This window comes from Equus asinus, chromosome 4, assembly GCF_041296235.1.
Source record: "Equus asinus isolate D_3611 breed Donkey chromosome 4, EquAss-T2T_v2, whole genome shotgun sequence".
NCBI lineage: Eukaryota > Metazoa > Chordata > Mammalia > Perissodactyla > Equidae > Equus > Equus asinus.
The window spans coordinates 13,990,904-14,018,704 of NC_091793.1; the positions used below are offsets into that span (position 1 = coordinate 13,990,904).

General features: G+C 54.1%; 1 protein-coding gene across 6 annotated transcripts in view; it reads right to left on the minus strand.

The window, feature by feature from the left end:
• The window catches only part of TAFA5 (TAFA chemokine like family member 5), a 346,235-nt gene that overhangs the window by 108,671 nt on the left and 209,763 nt on the right, over positions 1-27,801 (minus strand). For 2 of the 6 annotated variants that reach the window (XM_044777559.2, XM_044777569.2), the window contains exon 4: positions 25,463-27,749. The exons of 3 other annotated variants lie outside the window; for them this stretch is intronic. In XM_044777559.2, coding sequence (XP_044633494.1) covers positions 27,258-27,749 — 492 coding nt within the window. In that variant the 3' untranslated portion in view covers positions 25,463-27,257. Of the gene's footprint in view, positions 1-25,462; positions 27,750-27,801 lie in introns of those variants that run through there. One more of the 6 variants, XM_044777572.2, reaches the window with a different exon arrangement.

Below are 27,801 nucleotides of genomic sequence, written 5' to 3' on the forward strand. Positions count from 1 at the left end.
TGCTCATCAGGCCACTCCCCGCCCGTCTGTCCTTCCGGCCCGAGACTCAGCTTCCCAGGCTCCAGCCCCGTGAAGCCCACTCTGCAGGGTGCTAGGGTGGGTCCTGACAGAAGTGCGGTCCCTGCCTATGGCCTAGAGAGGAGTCGGGGCTCCAATACCTGTCAGGCTGCTAATTGGCCTGGGGTGGCCTGGAGGCCGGGCAGGGTGGCACCATGATCATGGGCCGTGCTGTGAGGATGGCCTTCTCGGAACCCAGGGGCGTGGACCTAGGGAGCAGGTGGCCTTCCCAGTCCCCTGATGACAGGCACTGCGGCCCCTCCTGCTCCTGCCCTGGAATAAGGCCGGACCACACTGCCACCCCAGGGGCCCTGGGCCAAGGCTAGACCATCCTTTTCCCCAGGTCTCTTAGCATCAGGTTAGAACTCATATCCTGGGTCCCAACGCTCTCTGTCTCTTATGATCTGGACATCTCAGGTTACTTTGCCATCGTGTGCCTCAGTTTCCCCATGTGTAAACATGTGCCTGTCTCCCGAGTTCGTGTTTATAAACCGTTGGAGCAGATCTGACACAGAGCCAGCAGCACGCAGGTGTCTCCAATGTGGAAAAAGAGAAGGACTGACATGTTAGGGTCCCTACAGCAGGAGGTGAGGAGCCTGCAACAAAAGGGGGCTCCTGCCTGCCCCCCCGCCGCCGTGTGTGCAAGCCGCTCACACCTCCTCTTTCCAAATCCGGGGTGGGTGAGGGCAGCTCCAGGGGCAGTTTCAAGGTGGGAACGAGTGGCCCATCCCAGGCGCCAGGTAGCTCCAGCTCCCGGGCATGGGCTCTGGTCCCCCAACGCACACTCCTCCCTTTGGTGAGCGGAGAGGTAACTGAGGGGGTCCTCCCTGAACCTCGCCTCCCCAGGGCACAGTGAGGAAGAGGCGCCTCCGACACAATGCCAGGGCCTGTGGGCAGATGGGCCATATTGATGCCATTGCTGGGCCCTTGCCTGGCGCCTCCTGGGGCTCCCCCCAGATGGGGCTTCCTGCCGAGGACACGCTCTGGGGACCACAGTCCACAGAAATCCCATAATCACCCAGCACAGGGGCATCTGAACACAGGCACCACTGTTGCCCCAAACCAACCATCCTTTGCTGAGATGGAAAATGGAGTTAATTCTGGGAGCTCAGGTTATTTCTGCCAGTGCCAGCACACAGGTGTATCCATCCGAAACACACAATGCACATCCATGGATGGCCTATGTCCTCGTGGTCAGGATGAATGACCGCACAGGCCACTGGACATCACAAAGGCGCTCTCCTGGTGACAAGCCACTCCATCAAAGAGCAGGGTCTGCAGTCCCAGACTCCAGCCACAGAGCCCCTTGCTGATCGTCCTGAGACGAGCCAGAACCCGCTTCCTGCTCCAGGGAATGGAGTAGAAGCTGTATGTCTGTAAAGTGCTTCATAGACACTCAGACTCACGTTGTCTGGAGAGCAGACAGTGAAGCTGCCGCCCTCTGACAAGGAGGGCGCCCCTGCAGAGCGACTGTGTCCGGAGCGTGTCTGCCCAAGGCCCAGGGCTGAGGGAAGCCAGGGCGGGGGGCCCTGGACCACAGCCGGGACTCAGGCCCACTCTGGCCCCTGGACCAGCTCCTCCTCGCTCGGGGATGCCCCCAGGTCCAGACGCCGCCAGGCCGCCCTGCTCCCGGCACCCGCCTGGCTGCACTCACTGGACTCTGCCAACCTCTCCTGTGTGGGAGGCGACTCGGCCCCTGGGTCGGCCAGCGGGAACTGAAATAGGTGGACCCCACCCTAAAACAGGAAAGCCACAACCTCTCCCCGCCAAGGAGTGGGGCCTGAAACACAGGGCATGGGGCTCCCCTCTGTCTCCCGACCCGATCCAAGAGCCTTAGGGTTTAAGGTCGCATGGCGCCACCCTGGGCTGCAGGGCCAGCCCCTTCCCAGGGGCCGAGGAACCTAGGAGGCGAGTGTGGGAACTGAGCCAGACCCAATGCCGCTGCCCGTACCAGCGGGGAAGTTCGAGGACGATTCTGCCTTGGAGAAGGAAGCGCACTTGGCACGTACAATTCAGATGTCCCCCTACGGCCAATGCCAACTCTACGATTCAGAATAATTAGCAAGTAAGTAAAATCATCTAAACTCATCAAAATTGAGTGTGGTCATTCAAGCAAGACACTGCCTGGGGACACAAAGCCACAGTGAGAAGTTTTCCGAGACTGGAGGAAGGCGGTGATGTTGGCTGACACGTGTGCCCAGGGAATCATTCGTTCATCCATCAAACGCTTATTGATCGTCTACACACAAGCACCTTGCTGATCAGGGGGGCAAAAGGAATCCAGGCAGGGTTCTTGTCTTTCAGGGGAGAGGAGCTCCCTGTACATACATCATATCAAAGATGTCACCTCCTTGGACGCCCCATGAGCAGCCAGCTCCCCTTGGGGTCCGCTCACAGCGCTGTGGCCGTGCGGGAACTAGGCCCTCGCTACCGTGTGAGCTCCGGGAGGCAGAGACTGCACTGTTTTCTACCCAGTTCCCATGTGGGTTCGACCGTGTTCTCCAAAACGACATGTTGATGTCCTAACACTGCCTGTACCTGTGAATGTGACCTGGTTTGGAAATAGGGTTTTTGCAGATGCGATCAAGTTCAGATGAGGCCACACTGGAGTAGGTGAGTCTTGATCCATTATGACTGGTGTCCTTACAAGGAGAGGGACATTTGGACACAGACACGCAGAGAAGACATACAGAGGAGACCACGAGACAATGGAGGCGGAGATCAGAGAGGTGCGACTACAAGCCAAGGAGCAGTTGAGGCACCAGAGCTGCACGAGACGAGGAGGGACCCTCCCCTGGAGCCTTCAGAGGGAGCACAGCCCTGCTCACGCCTTGACTTCGGACTCCTGGCCTCCAGACCTGTCATGCGGACAGGTGACACACGTGGGCCAGTCCACTCTCTGAGGAATCTGTCCCACTGGAGCTTCACGGAGCCAATCATTAAAGCGCCAGGCCACCACACTCTAAGAAGAGCTTGGGGGGGAGGCAGCAGGGCCCATCTTCAGGGGAAGCCAGGAGCAGGGCACCAAGGGCCCTGCTGGCCCAAGGGCAGCTCTGCCCCCGCCCTGGGGCCGCAGAACATCCCCTTTTGCTTACTAAGCAGCTTGAAGTCACCAACCCTCCTAACAAGCAGAGAGAAAGGATGGGCAGGGCTGTGTCCTGTTATCCAGAGCGCACAGGGTGGGGACCACACAGCCAAGGGAGAGGAGCCAGGTCTGGCCCCAGGGCCCACGCTCCTGCGTCCTCACTGCAGCATCATTTGCACGGGCTCGAGTGACCACGTCCTCTTTGCCCTGCTCAGCATCGGACAGGTGGGGTCTCCTCCCACCAGGCTTTCTAGCCCACCAAGCCACTGTCTGGTCCTTTGTTAAGAAACACCTGAAGCCGTTCCCTTCTCCAGGGTTGGAGGAGATGGGCCGTAGGAGGAACTTCTCTCTGTGCTGATTAAGGACCAAAGAGAACGTGGGAGGGCAGTCAACAACCCAGACCACAAGGGAGCTCGGAGAATTTTAAAGGATCAGCATGTCTGGGCGCTAGTCGGACTCCCACTTGCAAAACAGACTCGGCTGGTGCAAGGATGGGCTGGAGGCAGGTCCCGCAGAGCCAGCGCGTCCGCTGAGTCAGCTCTGCTCGCCGCAGGCGCAAGATGGCTGCCATACATCACAAAGTAATTGAACCTCGCGGGGGAATAGGGAAGGGGGCTGGCGAGCACGCCCTGGAGCAGGCAGAGACTGCGCACGGGGAGGGGACAGGACAAGAGGAGAACGAGACGGAGCAGATGAAAGCACGCACACTTAGGATAGATCTGGGGCAAAGGACAGAGCCACAAGCCCCTCCCCCCAGATCTGTCTTCATGGGTTTCTTTATTAATCAGGAACCTGAGCAGAGAACTGGGAGATGGGTTATCCCCTCTGGATGCAACTGGGGTGCTGCAGACATCTCACCTGTCTCAGCAATTGTGACGCCTGCCGCTCAGCCGGCTCACCAGGGCGCAGCACCTGGATGCGTGTGTCCTGGGGGAAGGCAGCAGATTGCTCTAACCAGGGCATCAGGTGAATGTGAGCCAGCATTAATTGTGCAGCCCTTCTGTGCCATGAGGCAGAGAGCTCGGGGAGGGGGTGAGGTGGCAGGGCCAGGGCCATGGCAGGGAGGGGTGTGCGCCTCCCTCAGTTTTTACCAAGAGAACCAGCCTGGAGTTTCATTATTTTATGCAAGTTGATGGCTGTTAGAATATATACGTACTGGTTAGTGAAACAGGCTAGCTTTCTTTTCTGGACCAGGCTGGGTCCTTGAAGGATCCTCAGAGGTGCTGGAGCAGAGTAGGTTATGCTCTGCTATTTCTATCGAGCTGCCACTCTCACGGATAAGCCACGTTGTTTCCTCCTGGGGGAGGGGACCCAGCATTATCAGAGCCCCTGGTTCAAGGTCACCAACACTAGGATCCGGGCCTAATACAAAGGCTGCTGGGGTCATAAGCCCCTGGCAGAAGGAGGAGGTGGTGACAAAGAATTCCAGCCACTGAGGCGACATTGCACCTGAGCCTTGAATTCTGAGTGGGGCAGGTCAGGTGCTGTGCCAGGCTGCCCCTGGGATGGCAACCCTGCCCTCAAATGGCAAAGGGTGGTCATCAGGTGGCCATGAGTGTGATGATCTGGACCATGTGGACTCGATGGTCCCATGGGGCTGCTTGCCTCGGGCCTTTACCAGCTTTTCTGTGGTGAGTGAGGACTCTATTTTAAAAGAGAGTTACAAAGACCTCAGAGATGCTAGGGCCCGGCTAAGTGCCCAGGGACAGAAGGCTCCCATGAAACTGACAACAGCCTCCAGAGGCTGAAAAGGAAGGTTAGTGTAACATGAGCACGTGTGTACACAAGGGGGGTGTACACAAGGGGGGTGTACACATGGGCGAATGTGACGACGTGTGCATGTGCACGTGGGGTGTTTATGTGTGCATGTGGGTGGATGTGGAGGTGTGTGTACCTGTTGGAGAACTCCCACCCCCATCCCTGGAGGGTCTTTGGAGGGTCGTCCTGACTCTGGGCTCAGATGTGCTGGGAGCCCTGTGTGGTCTCGGACCACGGCAGTAGTGGCCTCCCCTGGAGTGTGCAGGGTGCTCCTGGGCAGTCTACCCTGCAGGTGGGGGCAGGTGGGGCCCTAGACTCAGCCCACTGAGTCCAGGATTGGGGAAGAAGCTGAGCTCCCCTCCGTCCGGGGAGGCCGGGACCCCTGCAGCATCCTGGTGCCTCTCAGCTCCTCCAGGAAAGCATCTGTGCTGGACGTGGCCCCCAGGCTGAGATCAGCCCCGGTCCCCTCATGCTCCATCCTTAGTCCAGTTCAGCCCGCCCAGGACCTCAGGGGCAGACTCGAAGCTGCCCTCACTGCCTCGAAGCTGCCCAGGTGACCTCCAGCTCTCCACAGAAGGGCTGGCATTCACCCCCTACAGCCTCATCTGCCTTTGGAACGGCCCGGCTTGCCAGGCGGCTTTTCAGAAGGGAGTACTGACAAGGGAAGCACGGGCCCTGCGGCCTCGGATCCCTGTCCTCTTTGTCCTGCAGCTCCCGAGGCAGCGCAGGCCTTTGAAGTCCCGGCCCTCACCCGCACTGATGCGGTGCAGCTCCCACTGTCCACCCGACAACTAGACCCCAGCCGGCATCAGAGGACAACAGCTTCGGCTGGCCGCGGCTCGCAGCAGACTGGCCGTCCCAAGGTCACAGGTGATGCTGTCAAGGGCACCTGGAGATGACAGAGCGGCGGGCGGCGGCTCTTCTAAGGTGGCATCAGAAACGCTCTCGCTGACACCTCGGCATCCATAGCCACGAGGGCCGGCCGGCGTGCTCACAAACCAGCATCCAGACCCCACCCTGGTCTGCTTCCCGTGTCCACTTTCAAGGACAAATAGCCACTCGGGGGCGGGGAGGTGAGCTCTGCACAGCTGGGCCTGGGCCTCTGAGCAGTGTCCTCACAACGAGGGATGTCGGCAGAAGGTGAGGTGGCCCCGCCAGGCCCTGTTGGTCAGCGGAGTTCTGAGACCAGGCAGGGAACTCTTGGACAAACCCTTTGTGGCTCAAACGTGTCCACGTCTGTCTGTTTCTAACAGCTTCGGCGAGATACAGCGCACAGACCACACAGTTCGCCCCTTTATAGTGTCAGCTCACTGGTTTTTAGTCTATTCACAGAGTTATGCAACCATCACCACAGTCAATTTAGAGCATTTTCATCTCCCCAAAAAGAAGCCTCAGACCCATCACTCCCTGTAACTTCCCCCAGCCCCTGGCAGCCACTACTCTATGTTCCATCTCTATGGATTTGCCAATTCTGAACATCTCACATACATGGAATCACACAACATGTGGCCTTTGTGTCAGGCTTCCACCACGTAGAAAGATGCTTTCAAGGATCATCCATGTCGTAGCCTCTGCTAGAGCTTCATTCCTTTTCTTGGCTGAATAATATTCCATTGCAAGTTTGTAGCAGCTGGTCCAGCTTGGGTTTTCACTCATCAGCAGACGGACATCCTGGCTGTTTCTACTTTTAGGCTGTTATGCACACGCTGCTCTGAACACGTGTGTGAGGTTTTGAGTAGACAGACGCTTTCATTTCTCTTGCGTCTATACCCAGGATTCCACCAGGAGGGGAAGTGCAGGCTCAGAGGGGAGTTCCACGTTTAAGTTTTTGAGCAACTTCCAGACTGTTACCAAAGGGGGCTTGAGCATGTATTTCTGATTCTCTGGAGGCATATTGCCTAGCCACTTTCTGGAAAGACTGGCAAGCTCACATTCCTTCCAGAGGCCTCAAAATGCAATGAAGTGAGACCACAAGTGAGCCCCAGTGGGCAGCACCGTGTTGGGGTTTCAGCTGTGGTTCCCGACGGCGACTGTCTCCCCGAACCTCCCTTGGCTGCTCTCATTTCACGTTTTAGGAATTCTCCACCCCTGGGCTGTAGCATCTTCATCTGGTGCTGTTGCTCCATCACAGGGTCGGAACCGGCTCCCGCTGGGCGCGTTCCCTCCATGCCCCACCTTGAGATCTGCCTCTCTGTTTTCCTGAAGGTGTGTTTGACTCTCAAGAACCTGGGATAATAAGGTAAGCCAGGGCTGCCCCTCCACAGTGGGGGCCCCAGCGTGGGCCTCGCGGTCACTGGGTGACCTGTGGAACATTCCTTAGCTTCTCTGTGGCTCAGTTTCCCCATCCATAAAGCTGAAATAATAGCCTGTGGCTCATGGTGGTTGTCAGCCGAAACAGGTTGACTTGTGCAGCCTGGGGTACAGTGAGGGTCGGGGAGTGTCAGCCACGATCATGTATGATTTCTCAGGCTGCAGCCCCCTCCTCAGCCTGAACGCCAGTGTCCCCGGGACCTTCTCTTAGCCATCCCCGAGTTTCACTGTCACACTTTAGTCTAGAATCCCTAGGGAATTTACTCTGGACTGTGGTATGAGGTAAGGATCCAACTTGAATTCTCCTGCAAATATGAAGCCAGTTTCCCAACATCTGCCGCTGGGGACCCATCCCTTCCCCATGGGACGTACGGCTTGCTGCGGCCTGTACTCCATTCTCGTCAACACCCGGGTTCCACTCGGGCCCATGAGGCCTGTCCAGTGGCTCAGAAAACAACAGGAAGAAGAGCCAACATTTTCTCAGGTTTTAATTTGCAAACACCATCCTCATATGAACTCACGAGGTGGGCGACGGGCAGAAGGCAGACCCAGGCCAGGGGGCGGCCTCACACACGGGGCTGAGCAGCTTGCCCACTTCCCTCTCACACCGCGTCCACACCCAGAGGGACGTGGACACCAGTGTCTCTGTCCCAAAGCCTTCCTACACACGGGGACTGACTCACACTCCGAGATAAATGTGACATCATTCTGTAACGTTCAGAAAAAATTCAGTGGCAATTCGATTGAAATTACATTAAATCTAAAAATTAAATTTGAAAAAAAAGACAACCTCACAACATTTAGCCATTCCCTCAGGTTACAGAAGTCTATGACCTCTTTCTACTCATTTATTTAAGTCTTTTTAAGTGTTCCGAATGGTAAGGCTTTGCCATTTTCTTTGTATAGGTACCAACTATTTCTTACTGAAGTCATTTTGAGTTGTTTTATATGTTTTCTGCTGTTATTAACAGAGCTCTCCCTTTTCTCTTCTTCACTTTTATTTTACTTATTTATGTTAATTAAACCATTGCACTTTCTAAAGATATTTTCCTGGAAGTAAGAGTGTAACCTGCTTTGTCCGCAGCCTCTCCTCTGTGAACAGCAGGCAAGTCTCCGCCTAAAGGCTGCCTGTAAACCCCGGTTTTCACCTCCCCGTGACCACTCTGTTCCCGTGACTGCTGGTAATGCCGTCTCTGGCGGGTGGGGTTGATGACCTTTTTAATCTAGTCTAGGTGGTGTGTATTTTCGGCTTTGCAGGTCATAAGGTCTCTTGCAACGACTCCCCTGCCACTACAGCACACATGCATCCCTAGGCGATATGTAAGTGAATGAGCACGGCTGTGTTCCAATAAAACTTTATTGACAAAAATAGGCAGGGGCCGGATTTGGTGGGCAGGTCACAGTTAGCGATCTCTGGTCTAGACCATAGCTTGTTTGTATCTACGAAACCTTAACACTGAATACAGAGAAGCTTTCTAGTTGCATCCTTGGTCCGATGTAATGAACTAGCTAGTTTTCAGGGCATTTCAGTGGATTCTCCAGAGTTTTTGGAAGCACCTGTTCACTTGGTCTGTAAGTGATAATCCTTCTATTTTCCGAGATCAAATATTTATGTGACTGAATTTGCCAGAACTTCCAAAATGTAACCAGTCACGTGGGCCACTGCAGGCCTGCCCTGGCCCCCGTGCGGACACGGCTGGGCCGGCCTGAAGTGCAGGGTCAGCTTGGTTTCTGATGGACCTGAGGCTTCAGGAGGGCCCAGCTTACCCTCCGGGTGACCTGGGGGTCTGCTGTCACTGCTGCTTTGATGTTTTTAGGAGGGAGAGATGCAGTGTGTGCCTGGTGCCTTTTGCAGCATCCACTGAATTAGGACACATTTTTAATTTGATCTCCTGAGACGATTTGTCATTCCACCTGATTCTGAAATATTAGAATCTATTTTCAATTCTTATATAAATCTGCTGTGTGGTGGCCTTTTTTTGTTCTTTTAAAGGACTGCAGAATTCAGCACGTACTTATTTTATGTAGGTACCGTGATATTCCTCATGTGACCATGGTCACGGAAAACATTCCATGGGCCAGGGATCCCCCCAAGGTGTGTTCGCAGCCCCCAAACAATGCCACACACATGAAGGCCTCAAGAGTGCTTTACTGAATGAATCCGGTGTCTGGCCCATATCGCAGCCTCACACGTCTTTGTGGAACGAAATGACTCCCTTCTGTCCTTGTCTATCTTTCGGGACACTTCCGGCATCACAGTTTCACTAGTTCCTAAAATGAATCGGACAATTTTCCAGGAGTCGGGGACAAGACACCTGTGCAGGAAATGTTTCAAAAGATGCCTGTTAAACCACCTCCATCTGGAACTTTTACTCAAGAATATTAACATTTTTCTATTCTTTTAGTTATTTTTTCCCCAGAAAATCATACATTTAATCAAAATTTCCAGTTTAGTGATCAATGCACTAGCAATGCATGCACCCTTGAAAAATTCCAGGCCCCAGTACATGCTGATAGTCCCTTCTTCCTTTCAGATTTATTTTCTAACTTAAGAAAAACATATAGACATGACAGAGGTTAAAAAAAGCATTTTTATAGTTTTGCCAGAGATGCAATGACCAATGCCGTGTCTTTCTTTTTAAAATTCATTTATATTCCTTTTTTTATCTTTACTGATTTCTTTCTCCTCTCTTTTTGAGGGTGGCTTTTCCCATAGTTTGGGTTATTTTCATTCTTTCTGATTTAAAAATAAAGTTATTTAAAGACATGCACAGACCCATGAGTCCATCTTTTGCTTTATTTGCAAAAACACTGCGCTTTTCTCGTCACATTCTCAGTGAGATTTGACAATAACTAACTTTATCCTCCAGTCTGTGCTGGCCCTGCTCTGAGGGTGTCATTGTTCTAACTCCTTGCGCCCTCACAGTGGCCCCAGGAAGCAGGGAATCATGTTCTCTCCATTTTACAGATGTGGAAACTGAGGCAGAGGAGCCGAGTGACTTGCTCTGAGCCCCACAGAATTAGGCTGCTCGCCGCTCTACCCAGGATGGGACCCCCCCAGACTGACCTCAGACCCCACACGTGACCTCCCATGGGCATGGCTGCATGCTTCATTTCATCCTTTAACCAACAAATTATAAGAAGGTACCGGTTGCTGGGGCCATTGTTACTATTTTTTGGAATAGTTTTAATATATTGTATCATGACTGGAAAAGAAGGCTGGTGCAGTCCTTCTCTTGGTGAGATTTAATTCACGACTTGGATTATGGGTATTTTCGTAATGGTTTCATAAGTGATAGACAATTAGAAGCAGTCTGTTTGTACGTTATTATGTTCAATATGTGACTGAAAATTCAATCTTGGTAATTTTATTATTCAAATCATTTATGCCCTGGATCTTTTTATTGTCATTATTTACTTGACCTTACCCTAGATTTAAGAGTTAAGTTTCCAACTAAAAATTGTGTTTCTGATCATTTGTTTATTTGTAATTGGGTTTGCCTCATAGAAACTTATGCTAATCCGTGCACAAAGGTTTCTGGGACACTTGCATTAGTTTGAGATGTAATATATCAATATGTGTCAATGATCACATGTGCCTCTTACATGACCAATCTATGACATCAGCTTGTTCCAATGTTATATATCTTACCCACTGATTTCCTTTCCATTTGCCTGGTGAATCTTTATCTATTTGTTGCTTTCAACCTTATTGTTTCTTTGTAGAAATGCCCTTAGAAGGCAACACATATTTGATTATTGTAAAAACCAATTTTATAATCTTTGCCTTTTAGCAGAGGAGACTAACCTGTTTACATTTATTGTCACCACTGATGCCGAATTTCTCTCACAAAAAGTACGTTCCATGCTGGTTTCTAGTTCTGCTCCTTTCATGATTCATTTTTTTTTCTTTCTGCTTTTTTCTCCCCAAATCCCCCCTGCACATAGTTGTATATCTTAGTTGCAGGTCCTTCTAGTTGTGGCATGTGGGACGCCACCTCAGCATGGCCTGAGTGGTGCCATGTCAGCACCCAGGATCCACACCCATGAAACCCTGGGTCACCACAGTGGAGCACAGGAACTTAACCACTCGGCCATGGGGCCAGCCCCCATGATTCATTTCTTTACTCTACACACCGGCACGGAGTTTCACTTGCTTTTTCTTCCACCATCATTTAGAAGTAATCATGTCCTTGTTTCTATTAGTGGTGGCCTTTATGTTAACCAAATGCGCTCTTAATGATTACGCTGTTTCTCTAATGACTTGTCATTATGGTTCCTTCTATTCCATGAAGAGACATTAATTGACTCTTCTCCTAGTCTGCAGCTGCCCCCAAGCCTTTGTTAATTTAACTGGAGGTTACAGAACAGTTCGTTATTGCACAACAATTATTTTTCACGATATGCAGAGTATATTAAATCACAGTGTGGATTTTGTTTTCAATTTTGTGACCACAGTCATAGGAATGATTCATCTCTCGCTCCATGTATTAAATTGGTATCATCAGTCACTATTTTTCTTCATATTTTTTATCTAGATTATGATAGTTTCCAACCTTGTGAAATTTCAGTTGTACATTATTATTTGTCAGTCGTGTTGTAGGTGCAACCCTTCACCCTTTGTGCCCACCCCCAACCCGCCTTTCCCCTGGTAGCCACTAATCTGTTCTCGTTGTCCACATGTTTAACTTCCTCATATGAGTGGAGTCATACAGAGATTGTCCTTCTCTATCTGGCTTATTTCACTTAACATAATTCCCTCAAGGTCCATCCATGTTGTTGTGAATGGGATGATTTTATTCTTTTATGTGGCTGAATAGTATTCCATTGTATAAATATACCATATCTTCTTTAGCCAATCATCTGTTGATGGGCACTTAGGTTGCTTCCACATCTTGGCTATTGTAAATAATGCTGCAGTGAACATAGGGGTGCATGGGACTCTTGGAATTGCTGATTTCAGGTTCTTTGGGTAGATACCCAGTAGTGGGATAGCTGGGTCGTATGGTAGTTCTATTTTTAATTTTTTGAGAAATCTCCATACTGTTTTCCATAGTGGCTGCACCAGTTTGCACTCCCACCAGCAGTGTATGAGGTTTCCTTTTTCTCCACAACCTCTCCAACATTGGTTACTTTTTTGTTTTGGTTATTTTTGCCATTCTAATGGGTGTAAGGTGATATCTTAGTGTAGTTTTGATTTGCATTTCCCTGATGATCAGTGATGATGAACATCTTTTCATGTGCCTATTGGCCATCTGTAAATCTTCTTTGGAAAAATTTCTGTTCATGTCCCCTGCCCATTTTTTGATCAGGTTGTTTGACTTTTTGTTGTTGAGTTGTGTGAGCTCTTTATGTATTATGGAGATTAACCCTTTGTCAGATACATGATTTTCAAATATTTTTTCCCGATTGGTGGGTTGTTTCTTTGTTTTAATCCTGTTTTCCTTTGCCTTGTAGAAGCTCTTTAGTCTAATGAAGTCCCATTTGTTTATTCTTTCTATTGTTTCCTTTGTCTGAGAAGACATGGTATCTGAAAAGATCCTTTTAATACTGATGTCAAAGAGTGCACTGCCTATGTTTTCTTCTAGAAGCCTTATGGTTTCAGGTCTTATCTTTAAGTCTTTGATCCATCTTGAGTTTATTTTTGTGAATAGTGTAAAAGAATGGTCGATTTTCATTCTTTTCCATGTGGCTGTCCAGTTTTCCCAGCACCATTTGTTGAAGAGACTTTCATTTCTCCATTGTAGGCCCTCAGCTCCTTTGTCGAAGATTAGCTGTCCATAGATGTGTGGTTTTATTTCTGTGCTTTCAATTCTGAAAACACATTGATCTGTGTGCCTGTTTTTGTACCAGTACCATGCTGTTTTGATTACTATGGCTTTGTAGTATTCAACAGTCACTATTAGACTTCTTAATTATGACCTTTGCAATCATCAGCTCCTGAGTTTGATTTCTTTCTTGATTGGCTTGAATTTATCTTTTATTCACTTTTTCAGGAAAGGTATTTGGGTGGCATACTTTCTAAGGCTTTGCAAGTTTAAACCGTCCTGTTTATTCCCTCTGTCAAAACCAACACAACTAGAACTAAGACTGAATTCATAAGTCAAATGACTTTTCCGCCAGATCCCTGGAGACAATCCTCCCTCACTTTCTGGTTCCAGGTGTCACTGAGCTCAGAGGGTGGCTCGTCCAAGCCCTTGCAGCTTCTGTGGATTCTTGTCCTTCTGTCTTTATTTTTCCCTCTGATATAAGCTGGATGACTAGACGCTTTTCTTTTATTCTTTCAACTTGAAGACATTGCCACGGGATGCGTAGGTCCAGGATGGTTTTGTTTTATTTTGCGGGGTTTTCTTCAGCTACAGAAAGTTTCTTTCCAACACTCTGTCTTCACCCTAATCTGATTATTCTTCCTTCTTGCCATCAGGTTCCCCTCAGGAGCGTCCACTTTCTTAGGTTAGACGTCTATCCTCTGGCCTCCATACCTACAACTTCTCTCTTTTTGGCTCCATTTCTAAGCTTTCTCTTATGAGTTCTCTCTTGGTTTGGAGATTGACCCACATCCCTGTGTTGGTTTCTGCAGTGACAGTTCTTTTCTTTGCAGCTTCTTATACACATCTCCATTCCACTCTAATATTTTGGGTATCTTCGTGTTCATCTCCCAGTTCACACAGCAAACCTTTGGATGTCTGCCTTCGCTCCTGGGCGTTCTTTCCTTTTGGTTCCTTGCTCCTGGATCACAGAAGTCACAGCCTCCTGCACCTCTGTGATATCAACAAGCAGCGGCTCTCCTGAAGACTCATCTGTTTACCGTAGAGGACTATTTTCAGAGCCAACTCTGTCGTTCAATCTTGAGAAAGTCTACTTTTGCATGGATGGTGCATATATTTTTTCACAGGCTCATGTTTGAATTTCAGCTTTGATGCTTTTTTTATTCCCTTTTAAGCAGGCAGAAGCCAATCTCGGCCTGGAATGAGCCAACAGGCTCCGTGCTCTCAGCTCCCAGGGTGGGGGAAGCCCTGCCGCCTCCAGGCTGGCCCAGGAGGCCTGCGTGATGTGCAGAGACACCCAACAGGCTTCCGGCCAGTGGGAGGTGGCTCCCAGTGGGCTCTTTTCCCACTTGGGGGGCCAAGTTTTCTGCCTAAGCTGGGGAGTTTCTGCTCTTTTGAGAAGGAGATCTGAGTGGATAGCACAGGCCCGGTGTGCCCTGGCACTCCTGCTTCCTCCCACCCCACATGAGCGCTCCTCCCGCTAACTCTGCCCCTTCCAGTGAGCTCGCCCACCTCTTCTCCTCGCCACGCTGCTGGGAGTCGAGTCTTCACAGCGTGATGGGGAAACTCCTGGTGGGCAGGTCTCCAGCTCTGCCTGCTGGTTCTCTGAACCCTGTAGGAGTCTCCAGGTCCTACGGCCAGGCCCGGGCACCAGGAGGAAGTCACAGGCTTGTTCTGCATTCTGGGAGGCCATCATCAGAGGCGAGGCTCAGGGGATAACACAGGGCATCTCAGGAAGGCTCCTCCCATTTGCCCTGGATGTGCTCCCGTGGGGATGTCACCAGACCCTCAGCCCACGTTCCTCTTTTTCTTTAAATCATGATGCTATTGCCAGTTGTTCTTATTTCCAAAAATTATCTTGAATGGGGAGCTGGGCAGAGGCTGTGCAGCACGCACAGTGAGTTTGCTGCACGTTAATCCAGAGCCACGGCCACATCTCTGTGGCTTGGCAGCAGGAGCCAGACTCTTCCTCTCTTCTCCAAATGTCGGAGAAGCTTGTTCGCTCGTGGCACGGGTGGCCAAGGTCGCGGGGAGAGGAAGCTGCAGTCTCTCTCTCATCTGTGCCTCGTCTGTCACATGCCCATCTGTCCTATGGACAGCCGAGGCTGCAGGGAACATGACCCCACAGGCCAGATGCCACCAAAACCCAACAAAACTGGGAGGCGCAGCATCACGACCAGGGGCCCTGGGGCTTTCCAGCTACACAGCCCCCGGGACCAGACGCACAAGAGGTTCCCCAGAAGGCGCCCAGGGTATGGCTTCATCCTGAGGCAGCCACTGGGAATGTGAGCACTCCAGAATATTCTGGAAGGTGCCACACAAGGAAAACAACAATCCTGTTACCTACACAGAGACTCCCACCACCTTAAGACCCTGTAAGGTCAGCCTGGGGACATCCTCACGCTGTCTACAGATGAGGAAACTGAGGCTCAGAGAGACTTTAGTCAGAGAGACTAAAGCGACTTCCGCAAGGTCATCGAGCCAAGTGTGCGTGAGCACTGTCACCCTTGTGGGACGATCCCACGCAGAAAGTGCAAGGACGGCAGCCCCAGAAGAGGGCTCGCACGCTGGGAGGCGCAGGGAGGTGCCCTCATGCATGGTGCCTGGTGAGGCTGATTGATGCTCTGGTTCAGGGGGGAGACACAGGAGGGGACCCAGTGACAGAGCCGAGGCAGTGACGACGCTGGCGTAGACACCATCCCAGCTCCTGCATCACTGGTATGTCTCAGGTTTAATGGGGAGGTGACATTTAAAGTAATTTGGACTGAGACACGGATCCCTCTATTTCATTTTTAAAGGCTGATCTTTAACAGACGTCTAAGCCAAATGTGGTATTTCATCCCCACTGCGGCACACAGGGGCTGTCCGGAAGGGGCCGGTCAGCAGTGCTGGGCCGGGAACAGCGGGTCACACCTGGGCACACCGGAAGGACAGAGCGCACAGACACAACAACGTGGGCGCTGGTCCAGCGTGACCAGAGCCGGGGGTGAGGGGCACCGGGCAAACACCGTCTTACTTTTCACAGCACAGAGAAGAACCATCAAAGTTCCCTTTGTCCTTCATGAAAAAATAACTCACTAAGCAAGGTCATCTGAAGGTTATAGGGACGCATTAGACCAACAGGGAAAAAACACGCTTCCAAGCCCTCTGCCAGGACCTTGTGCCCAAGAAGTTCATGAGACCTGGAACAGAAAGTGGAACTCACCCAGACAGCTCTAACGGGAACTTGGGATCGCTTCAAACCTCATCTGTCCTTATCAGAGGCCCACTGCTGAGCAGACAACGCAAGAGGCTCGTGCTTGCAGGACCACAGGGCCATGCTCACATTCCAGGGGCCCCTTTCACTTCGGATACTTCAAGAGCGCTCTCGGCATGTGGCATGGGTGCTGACAGGCTCTGGATGGCCCGCGGCTGCGTGCCTGCATCCCTGGCATGGTGGGCTGGCACGGCTGCTTGCTCTAGAACGGGTATCCCATTCCGCGAGGCTATTTTGTGAAGGTCCCTCGATGGGGCACCTCCCCTGTCTGAGGCAGAGCCCCAGCCTCCCTCAGATTGCTGAGATTTGGGACCATTTGAAATTCTCAGATCCCAGAGCTCCGCCCATCAGGTGGAGCTCATCCCAGCAGGGCGCCTGTGGGACACACACACCTGGGCTGTCTGAGGCAGGCCCAGCTGGGGCCGCTTGCATCCCTGGAACCCAGATCTCATGGGGGTCTCCACCTGGGTCTCCACACGGCCCGAGGAGCATGTGATACTAGTGTCCATTCATCCAGACAGTTACAAGGGGCACCGACACCCAGGGGTCTGGGGCAAGACTCAGAAGCAATTTTCCAGAATATCTGTGGGCTGCACTGTGAGCAGGATTTCTCTAGATGACATCCAGGCCAAGGGAGTGGGGTGCCCAGAAACCTCGCCCAGCACGCAGGAAAGATGTAGAGGCCTCACATGCAGGCACCGTGCGGGCGACAGCATCACGTGTCCCTCCCACGTCTTCCAGCGTTTGACTCCACTAGGGCACACGCATTACCCCATGACAGGCTCAGAGTCACTGTCATAACCAACGGCAAGTCAGAACCTGGGGAGAACGTGGCCCCCGCCGAAACGTAGGAACAAGACCAGGCCCCCCTCTGTGGACGGAGGATGGTTTTGACCAGAAGTGCCCCTCCCTGCCCTGCCTTGCCCTGACTGTGGGACACACACGGGCATCTGGCCAGCGCCCTCCTGAGGTCAGCGTTTCATTCATGTATTCAGCAAACACTTCTGAGTTGTCCTAAGCAATGACCATCTTTGCAGGCCCAACAGGCACCAAAAAACAGCCCCTCCTGGGATTCTGGAGGAGGCCCGTTGGCTCCCTGACATCTGAGAGCTGTAGGTGCTTCGTCCCGGCATCCCCAGTATCAACATGCAGCCAAAAAGGGATGCAGGGGCAGAGAAACAGAGGTGGGAAGGGAGGGGATCCCGCAACACTGAGGTGCTGGTCATGTGATCCAGCTGCCCTACAGGGACGAGGGGAAGGCATCCCAAGATACGGCCAAGGAGCCAAAGTTCAGCTTCCCAGGCCTCACGCTGACCATGATCCTGACCCTGACCCTGTCCTCTTGGCAGGCTGCTGGTCATCTCTGGCAGCAAGAACACCCCAACCCCATGGTGGTGGGCTTGCCCCCTACCCGCTGGATTTCTCCACTGGGCACACATCCTCCCATTGAACTATTCACCATTTATGTATTTAAAACCATTCGAAGAACAACTGCTTTCAGGAAAATTGAGACTAATGCTGCACAATTACTGTAAATAGCTACCAGCGTGGAACGTCTCCCATTACGAAATTGGCCAGAAGCGCCGACGGAAATAACGTGGGCTTGGTGAAACCAATTTTTTTGTTTTGGGGCTCATTGCTGCTGAGAAAATGAAGAATGTCACTGCTCACAACACGAACGGGTGCCGTGCGGGCCGTGCGCGTTTCTGTTTACACACAGAATCTGTTAAAACGTCCACTATTATTGTGGTGATGAATAGCAGCCATTCAAGAGAACACGGGATGGATTGTTGACGGCGATCAGAGTAATGGCTTGGTGCTTCTCATTGTTCGTGCAGAAGAAAGGAGCAGTTCTGTGCACGGACAGTGACTTCTGGGTGAGTCCCCGCCATCCGCTCCGTCTCTCGAGACACTATAATCCAGAATCCCCTGCACCAAAGCCTCTGGCCCTTGGGAAGATGTCGTATCATGGAGGATCCAGATGACTGCCAGGCGCTCCTTGGAGGGCAGACGGGAGGGTCTGGCTCAGGCTGGGGCCACCCCGTCTCTCTCTCCGTTCTCCTCCCTCCTGCTCCTCGCACTTCTCCTCTCACTCGTCCTGCTGCTGCACCTCATCCTGACCTCAGGGGCCCTTCTCCTCTGGCCACCCAGGCCACACCCTGTGCACCGTCCAGGCTCCACAGGACCCACTGTAAACACCATCCCCGCAAATTCCCGATAACGGACAGCCTCTGAGCCCTGCCCGAGGGGCCGCTCAGCCGTAGACCTCACAGCACAGCCGGCTCCTCCTCTGTCTCCCTCATCCTTTCAAGTGGCCGGGGTGGCCCCGTAGCACAGACACACAGCGCAGAGCCCGGCACCGTGATCAGGAGGAATGACTCACATCAAGGACTCTCCCTGGGAAGAGCAGGCCGAGCCCCCGCACAGTGGCTGGGGCCGAGTCTCCCACTGGTCTGCGCCAGCCGGAACTCTCAGTAGAGGACAGGAAGCTCTGATCTTATCCTAAGGGGCCACTTTCCGCAGCCTCCTAGCGGTGATTCCAGCTGGCCTCGGCCGCAGGAGGGGAGAGCCCTGAGGGGGTGCCAGAAGCACAGTCCTCACGGGCTCAGGATAGAAGGGGTTCAGCTTCGTGCTCCCGCACATGAGATTCGAACAGAAAATCCAGGTGAAAATCCTGATTGTCCAAGAGAGGCAAATCATTGCTCTCTCCTTATGCGGAGACGTATAACTTGGAGACACAAGTGTCACGAATGTCCACCAATTCCCTCCTGGGGGACCCACTGCGTCTAAGGCAAGAGGTTCTTACATTGTGCAAACTGGATTTGGGATTATCCGACAGCACCCCTTGTCCTTTCTTGAGTTCTGATGACTTCCCTGGAGCCCAGCCTTGCTCTCTGCACCTCGTCTTCAGCCTCTGCAATCTGCTGGCCCGGCTGGTGCAGACGAGGAGGACGGCACCATCGTGTCGGGAGCTGTGGACCCCTGGAGGCCCATTTCCCAGGGGCTAAGCTTCCCTCACTTGCATCCCTGGTCCCCGGTCAGGGGGGTTGGGTGAGGTGAGGTGTGACATAGCCGATCTGCTTGTCAGGTACCGGGATCAACACAGAACCCCATTCGCCCTCTGTCACCATCTCTCTGTTCCAGGGGTGTTCCCAGGAGGCAGTGTGCCATCTGGACCGGGGGACCATCTCAGAAAACGCCCAGGGTGCATCCCTTTGTGTGTTTCTCTGAAACAAGAGAAGCAGGGAGCAGAGGCCAGCCCATGGCCATGTTCACAGGAGGAAGCCTTTTCTGCTGAGATGGGCGCTTTGGGGCGCCGATGAGCCCCAGCCCTCCCCAGCTGCACCAGGAGGGGGATATGGCACATGGGCAGCCCCTGGAGGCTGGGCGGGCCAAGAAGGCCCTCAGCGCACAGGGCAGGTGGGGGTTCTGGTGGGGGCCCAGGAGGACAATGGAAACCCCACCTGATCCTCAGGGACAGTCATCATCCTCCTCCAAAGGAGACACGGAAAGACCCGCCAGAAGGCGGCCAGTGGTGACCTCTGGTCGATAAAGTCCCAGGCCAACACCCTGGGGGTTCGGAATCATTTTCCTTTTATTGGTTTTCAGATTGAGAAGCACAATGGCAGCTGAGACTGGGCTCTCTAATAAACGCTTCTAATCGCTGGGATGGTTCATTCAAGAGCGGAGACCAACTGAATGCCTCCTGGAGGCCTGGCCCTCCTGGTCAGTGCTGGGCTGACCCTGTCTGCAGGAGCTCCTGGTCGGAGCTGGGGGCTAACTCTATCTGCAGGAGCTCCTGGCAGGTGCCGGGGGCTGACCCTGTCTGCAGTAGCTCCTGGTCAGAGCTGGGGGCTGACCCTGTCTGCAGGAGCTCCTGGTCAGAGCTGGGGGCTGACCCTGTCTGCAGGAGCTCCTGGCCAGAGTCGGGGGCTAACCCTGTCTGCAGGAGCTCCTGGCAGGTGCTGGGGGCTGATCCTGTCTGCAGGAGGTCCTGGCCAGAGTCGGGCGCTGACCCTGTCTGCAGGAGCTCCTGGCTGGAGTTGGGGGCTGACCCTGTCTGCAGGAGCTCCATGGACCCCTGAGGACCTGGGCTCAGGAAATGGACTAAACGTGTGTCCCTTCAGGGTCAGAACAGTGCTCAGGGGCTAGGCTGGCCTGGGCTAGGCAAAGAGGAGTGCTCAGAACATGCTGGCTGGTGCGATGGATGGCCGGCCTGAGGGTGGACGGGAGAGAAGGCCTCCAGCTGTGACGAGAGCGAGGCCGGTCAAGGAGAAGTGACAAACTGCACCCCGTGTTCCCCAAAATCCGGGGGCTTGAGGGTGAAGGAGCCTTTTGCCACCTTGGGCAGGGAGGGGCAATGTTCCCAGCAAAAGACCAATGGGGAAGACTCCCCTTGGGGATGGAAACTGGGGGGGCATGTGACCCTAGGCCATGCATAGGCCCAATGCCATCAGCATCGGAAAGGCTGCGGGAATTTCTGGGTGTCCTCGGGCCTAGGAGGGGAGCCCCACAGCCCGGGCTGTGCTCTGTTGGTGGAAGTGAACTTCCGGCCTCCCGGGGGGGATTCAGATGGGGGCAAACACAGGGTGCACAGTAGGGCCCGCACACGTCAGCTACACCACATCCTCCCCTTGTCACTCACGTGGGTGGGGTCAGCTGCCAGGGGGAGGACTATACCTCAGCTCCCTCCATGAACATGGCCACCACTGTCCCCGCTTGGGGGCCTCCAAACTGCCCCACATGACACTGGGTGCTCCACCACGCTGGCCTCCCTGTGTCCTCAGTGAGCCCCGGCTCCCTCTGACCTCTGATGGCAGCTGCCGAGAGGTTCAGGGCTGGCTGAGTGCAGGCCGGGAAGCAGCCACGGGCATCCACGGGAGGAACAGGCCGGGAAGCCTGAATCCATCCTGGCACCCGCCTCTCCCCACCATCCCTGCACCACACTGTCACCCTGTCCCCTCATGTACATTGCAGACCCAGGGGTCCCTCGGTTCCTGCTGAGGCCAGGGTGTCTCACCTGCAGCCCTGCTCAGGCAGAGTGATCTCAACTCCACTGCCCGAGCTGGCCTCACACAGGCAAAGCTCACTCTGTCACTCCCCAAGTCACTCCAGGGCCTCCAGTGTGCTCAGGATGGATTCCAGCATCTTCCATACAGCCCCCGGGCCCTGCCTCACTCACTCTGGTGACGCCCTGGATCCCGGAGCTTGTAAGAAGCCAGGGCCTCTCAGGAGCTGCCCCTAGGATAGGGCCCATGTGGACACGCTCTCCCGACTATCTCCCGGGCAATTCGGCTCAGCCGTCCCTCCCCGGGAAGCTGTGCCCGATGACCATGCGAGGCTCCAGGAGGCAGGGCTGGCGAGCTCCCCAACGGCAACTGCAGTGACCCGCAGGTAACAGGGGCTTAATTAGTATGCAGGGAAGGAATCCACGTGGAAGGAACGTTGGATCAGGCTCAAAGCTCTGGAAATTTCCACAGAGTATCCTAGGATGATTTTCCCTTTCTGTTTTCCCGGGAACTCATCAGGGTATTTTCACTCCCAGATTTCCTATGTATTTGGAATTTATCCACAACCTTTCTGGAAGCATCCTCTCCTTGCCCCCTCCCTTGGAGAAGACTCTCCGTGGAGATCCTGCAGCGGGCCTTGCTGAGGGGCCCCCCACGGCGGTCCACGGCTCTCTCCAACCTCACCTTCCTGGAACTGTCCTCATCCCAGACGCCCCTCATCTGCCTGGAGCCCCTGGTCCGAGCTTCCTGAGGATGAGGGCACAGAGCCAAGAGTGGGGGCACACCTGTGCGAGAGCATGTTGTCCCTCTGCCCTGAAGGTGTGGTTCCCACAGTTACAGAGTTCCCGCCCAGCCCTCTCCCTTCACCCCGATGGCCTGTCCCGCTGGCATGGGATTCCAGTGGACGGTCACACCCTGGGCGCCGGCGCTGCTGTTTTCTGGCTTTAGCGATGCGGCTGAGCTGTCAGAGGCACTCTGAGGTCTGAGTCTTTGTATGTGACCTATTTTTTTTCCCTCTGAGTTTTTAGAATTTTTTTTCATCTCCCACAGCCTGAAATTTCATGCTGATCCACCTGAGGATGGGCTTTCTTCCTTCATTTCCGGCCCCAGGTGAGCACTTTCACAGGGGAGTCCACGTCGCTGAGTTCTGAGAATTTTTTTAGGAAATATCCCTTTGATAATTTCTCCTTCACTTATCTCTATTTTTGGATCTTGTATTCTTCAGGCCTCTGGAATTGATCGTCTATTTTTCCCTTTCCTATTTCCTACTTTTGAAAAAATTCTACTCTCTGGCTTTCTGAGAGTTCCTTAACTTTATGCCCCAAACACCCTACTGGATTTTTAACAAATTCTGTTACACACACAGATGTAATTTCCAAAAGCGTTTTGTCTTCCTAATGCTCATTTAATTTCAGTTAGCTACTGCTGTGTAGCAAGCGGTGCCCATGAAGGTCTCTCTGTTCACAAACCTGGGACTCAGGGGCATAGGGTGACAGCTCGGCCTTGCTTCCTGGGACACCTGGGCCTGGCGCGATGACGTGGTCAGCGGGGACCAGGACAGCAGAGGGCTGGCCAGCACCTCTCCCTCCTCCGGGAGCCCAGGGTTCTCCTGTGCTCTTCGGCACAGTGGCCTCGGGGCCATTAGACCTCCTACATGGGCCCAGGGGTCTGGCCAGTATTCCAGAGCTTCCTGGAAGTCCCCAAAGGTCCCCACTGCACCATTCTACTCATCAAGCAAGTGACGAGGGCCGGATGTGAATGGAGGGGAGCTGGATGCCCCCTCCCAGGAGAAGGGGCAGAGCACGTGTGTCCACCTCAGCTTCCCACCTCCTCCAGGTCCTGGCACAGACTCTCACGTCCCCGTGTTGTGTGCTGGCTTCATTGTGCTTGTGTGTCTGTCGGCTGTTTGTGCTGCCTTCTCTTCTGCCCCTGCTGGTGCCCCCGTCCCTCCAAGGTCCCAGGTCCTTTTCCCTCCACTTGGTTCCTGCCTCCCTCCCTGGTGACCCCCCACCTTCCACCCATGTGGAGAGTGTGGCGTTCGAGAGCCGACGGGTAGATAGTGGGCTTCACAGAAGCCTCCGGACCGCAACGCACAGCACCCAGGTTTCTGCTTCTGGCTTGGTAAGTTAGTGGGTAAGTCAGATAGGGTCCCCCCAAATTCTTGTCCATGATCCAGAACCTCGCAATGTGACCTTATTTAGAAATTGGGGCTTTTAAGAGGTAATTAGCCAAGGATCTCAAGAAGAAATTATCTGTGATTTATCCCCAAATGCAATGACTGGCATCTGTATAAGAGGAGCAGAGGAAGGTTTGGCATGCACAGGGTAGATGGCCATGTGATGGCAGAGACTGGAGTGATGTGACCACAAGCCCGGGAGCCCCAGGAGCTGGGAGAGGCAGGAAGATCCCTCCCCTGGAGCCTCTGGAGGGAGCGCGGCCCTGCCCACACCTTGATTTCAGATTTCTGGCTCTGGAACTGTGAGAGAACGAATTTCTGTTGCTGAAGCCACCAGGTGTGTGGTCGCTTGTCACCGCAGCCACAGAAAACTCGTGCAGTCAGTTGTCCCAGAAAGAAGCCCCAGCGTCCCGACCGAGGCCTCCAGGAACTGAGGGTTCTCCCATCTCAGGACTTCAGTTTCCACTCAATCTCCTGGTTTTCAGGATGTTCCCTCCACCCCTGGTGTTGGCATTATGGGGTCCAGAGTCCATCGAGTGTGCTTCCCCTCTGGCATGAGCCTCCAGTGGGTACGGTCTCTTGTAGGGCAGAGGCTGCCTGGCCCAGCGGCAGGGTGGGGAGGATCTGGGATCTCCTGCAGCCTTCTCACTGGCCCCGCTGTTCCAGCCCAGCCCCACTCCACACACAGAGGTACCTGCCATCCCGACCCCTGGCATCGGGGATGGAGGGCAGAATCAGCTGCTCTCGGGATTCTGCTCTTCCAAGTCTGCTAAGTGCACCCGCTTCCACCCTTCGAGATTGCGTGGCTGTCATCTCCTCTCCTGTTTATCGTGTGTGTGGATTTGTGTCATTTCCCCTTTCTGTGTCCCTGTCACTTTGCAAGAGTTTCCAGATGGCAGAAGTGGGCAACACATGTGTTCCATCATTTTTGACTATGATCTTGGTGCAAGCACTTGCTAAGTTTCCCTTTGAGAACAAGCACCAATGTGAGGGCCCAGTGTGTGGGGCTCGGTGTGTGGGGCCCCACATGCTCCTCCTTCTCCTGGTCCAGCCCTGGGCGACTGCCCGTCTTGGGGGAGTGCTCCCTGAACCCTGGCTGACTGTGGATGTCTGGAGCCATGCAGTGGGCATGTTTCTGGAGCAGAAAGCCCCAGCCACTCTTTCTCAAGGATCCTCAGTGGGGGCCACACCTGACACACGAGGCCCTTGGGTGATACATTTGGAATCCAAGAATGAAGAGCCGCCCTGGGTGAAGCTGGCTTTCTGCAAAAGGGCCGTCCCAGGATTGCCCCCCTCCTGAACCCTTGAGATCGCAGGAAGTTGAGGGGCAGGAGTTCCTGGCTCGAATGGGCACTAAGCCTGCATGGGTGGCCTGGACAAGACCAGCCGTCCATTCGGTCAGTGGGAATGTGCAGCCAGAAGGGGCAGGGGACCCTCCGTACCAGGCTGGCTCTTAAATTCTAGACCAGAGCTATAGTGGATGACGCTCAGCATTTCAGGAGACGTTAACAAAGAGCACGCAACAAGAATCAAGGACACGAAACCCACCAGGGGCCTTCCCGTCATGTGACTCTGCCCGCAGGGAGCGCTAATCTCCAGAACCAGCTGGCAGGCTGCAGGCAGGGCTGCCTGGCCAAGTCAGCAGCTCGTTTATGGCCAGATGCAAGAAGCAAGAGGCGCTGACCAGCAGGTTGCTGGCTGGGCCGCTGGGTACCAAGCAGACCAGGGCGCCCCTTCCTCACGTCTAACAGAGACCCCCGGGGAGCCATCCACACCTCGCCTCGGTGCACTCCTGGGACGCCTGGGCCGAGGCAGAATTTGGACGTCAAGGCGCAAACGTGATCAGAGGCAGCTGCTGCTTGGGCGTCTTCCTGGCATCTCCCTACACTCGGGAAAGTGTGCTCTGGCGGAATGAGCTCCATGAGATCCAAGTTCCTGAACAGAACTGTACAGATACCCCACCAAGTGCTCCTCGCACCCCACAACGGGGTGTTTGCGCATACAGAATCCAAACGTCCTTAATTGCAATTTGAAAAATGGATTTCAACCGGGCTGTTTTATTCTGATTTAGGAGATGGTACAGCAGCTCGCCATCGAGCATCTTGCAATATATAACATTACAAACTGTGGCCAAGGGAGCACAGATCAGAACATTGTGGAACACCACTAACACGTGTGGTCTGCGGCCCTGGCAGGCTAACATCTGCGGAGACAAGCAGCAGTCGGCAGGAGGACGCTCTGCTCGCTGCGTGGGTCCTGACTCCCCACTTCCGACCCCCAGCCTTTTCCCTCTTCTTCCGTCTGCTCAGGAGTGTCGTGGCGAGGGGCAGAGCCGGGCAGGGCTGAGGGACAGGAGGCTGCAGGGCTGACCGTCAGCTTCCAGCCTGGCTCCAGGGAGCAGAACCCACGTGGGGGTGCCAAGGAGAGGACACTGCTCCTGGCTTTGGGGAGATCCTGTGATGTCCACTCGGGTCACCTTGCCCAGTGCAGACCAACATCCACAGAGCAGGACAGAGTGAGAAGGCAGCGGCTGGAAGACCACCACAGCTGCCAGGTCCTCCTCCGCATCCCCCTCAGGACAGTGGGCTCCCGGCCTTGCTCTGCTGCCTACAAACACGACCACACCTCACGTTGTGACAGTGGGCGTGCGTGGTCACCCCATGACACGGATGCACTCAAATATTCTCCTTCTCTCACTTCCTCCTCCTTCTAAATGCTGGTCATGATCCACGAGATTAATTTCACGATGCGCTAATGGGGTGATGACCCGCACTTTGCAAAGCAGTGATCTAGGAAATGCAAACATCAGCACATGGCTGGGGTCTGGATTCAGTTAATCAGCTCATCGGTGGATCCATGCATTCCTGCAGGCCCGGGGCGAGTGAGGAGTGGACCATAAGGCCCAGAGTCTGCCCTCCAGCAGCTGACAGCTTGTGGGAATGGCCGCAGCCCATGGGAGAAGGGGTGGGGCGTGACAAGGTGGGGTCGGGGTGTCTGCCACCTCCAGCTGTGGCTGTGGCTGCAGAGTGCCTGGGCTGAGAACAGGCAGCTGGGATGGAATTGGCAGTCATGGGGCCCACTGATCATCAGGTATCTTAAAGTCCACCTCACAGAAAACCAATTTACGGTAAGACGTGAAACCCCACAGCGCTAACTGACCATCCAGAAGAGAATCACGATACAATCCTGGAAGAGGGATTACAGGTTCCACTTATGTGGTGTTTGGGTCCAGAGCTCTGCTAACCTTGTAAGGAAGCTGTGAAAGCAGGTCACCCCAGGCCGGGGTTCTATTAGAACCAGAGGCCCATATACAGATGCTTGAGAAGATAACGGAGCCCACTGGGTCCCCTGGCATCATCACACAGCCACTCAATGGGGTCTGCCAAGGCCCATCTCCTGGTGGAAATAGGACACCATGGCCAGCGGGTAGGAGTGAGGTGGCTGAGCCCCCTGCACATGCTCTGCCCTGAAGGGAGGGCCATGCCTCCACATGTGAGCACTGTCCCCTGCAGGGGAGCCGAGGACCCTGAGAGGGAGCCCGCCTCCCTGACGTGCCCGGGTGCTGCAGGCTTCCTTCCTGCGCCTGGACCGCGGGCTTCTCCTGCTGCCCCCAGCCCAGCAGACACGCTGCCTGCACACCTGCCACAGCAGCAGGCGCCCTCCGGGGCGGGTGGGTCAGAGAATCTGCCTTCTGAGCTGGAAGAGGCATGGGGCTCATGCAAACCCAGGGCCAGCTTCTGAGGTGGGCAGACCCCGCAGATTGAAACCTTCCCCAACAGCATCCTGATCACCAGGCCGTCGGTAGTCGCTCAACTTCTCTGAGCTATAATTTTCACGGCTACAAAGCATGATGACTGTGAGCCCCCAGGCCTGTGGGGCCGAACCAGAGCAGCGACTGACCCAGTCTCAGCACAGTTCTCTGAGTGAGACAAGGAACTGAAGAGCGCCCGCAGAGAGAGGGGGACTGAGCTTGCTCAAGGGGCTGTGGGCCGGGGTGCTCGGTGCCCCTGCTCCACGCAGCTGTCCTCACAGATCCTCCGAGGGGCCAGGGGCAGAGCACAGGGAGCTGGGAAGGGCTCGGGGCCTTGATGAGACGAGAAGCACCGTTCGCCTGTGAGAAGACTGACAGGAGCTGCCACACGTGGGGCCTTGAGTGCCGCCTGACCCAGCCACACCCCGGGGCGCATGGCCACCTTGGCAGACTGGTACCTGGAGCTGCAGGGTGGTCCCTCTGTAGGGACAGAGGCCTCCCAGGCGCTCGGCCTATCATCGCCTGTCTGGACTGACTCCTAGGAGCGGAACCTTCCCCCAGCTTGAAAACAGGACGCATCTGCAAAGGGACACCTCAGTGGGCAGGCGGCCTGGGGCCTGCCCTCCAGGCC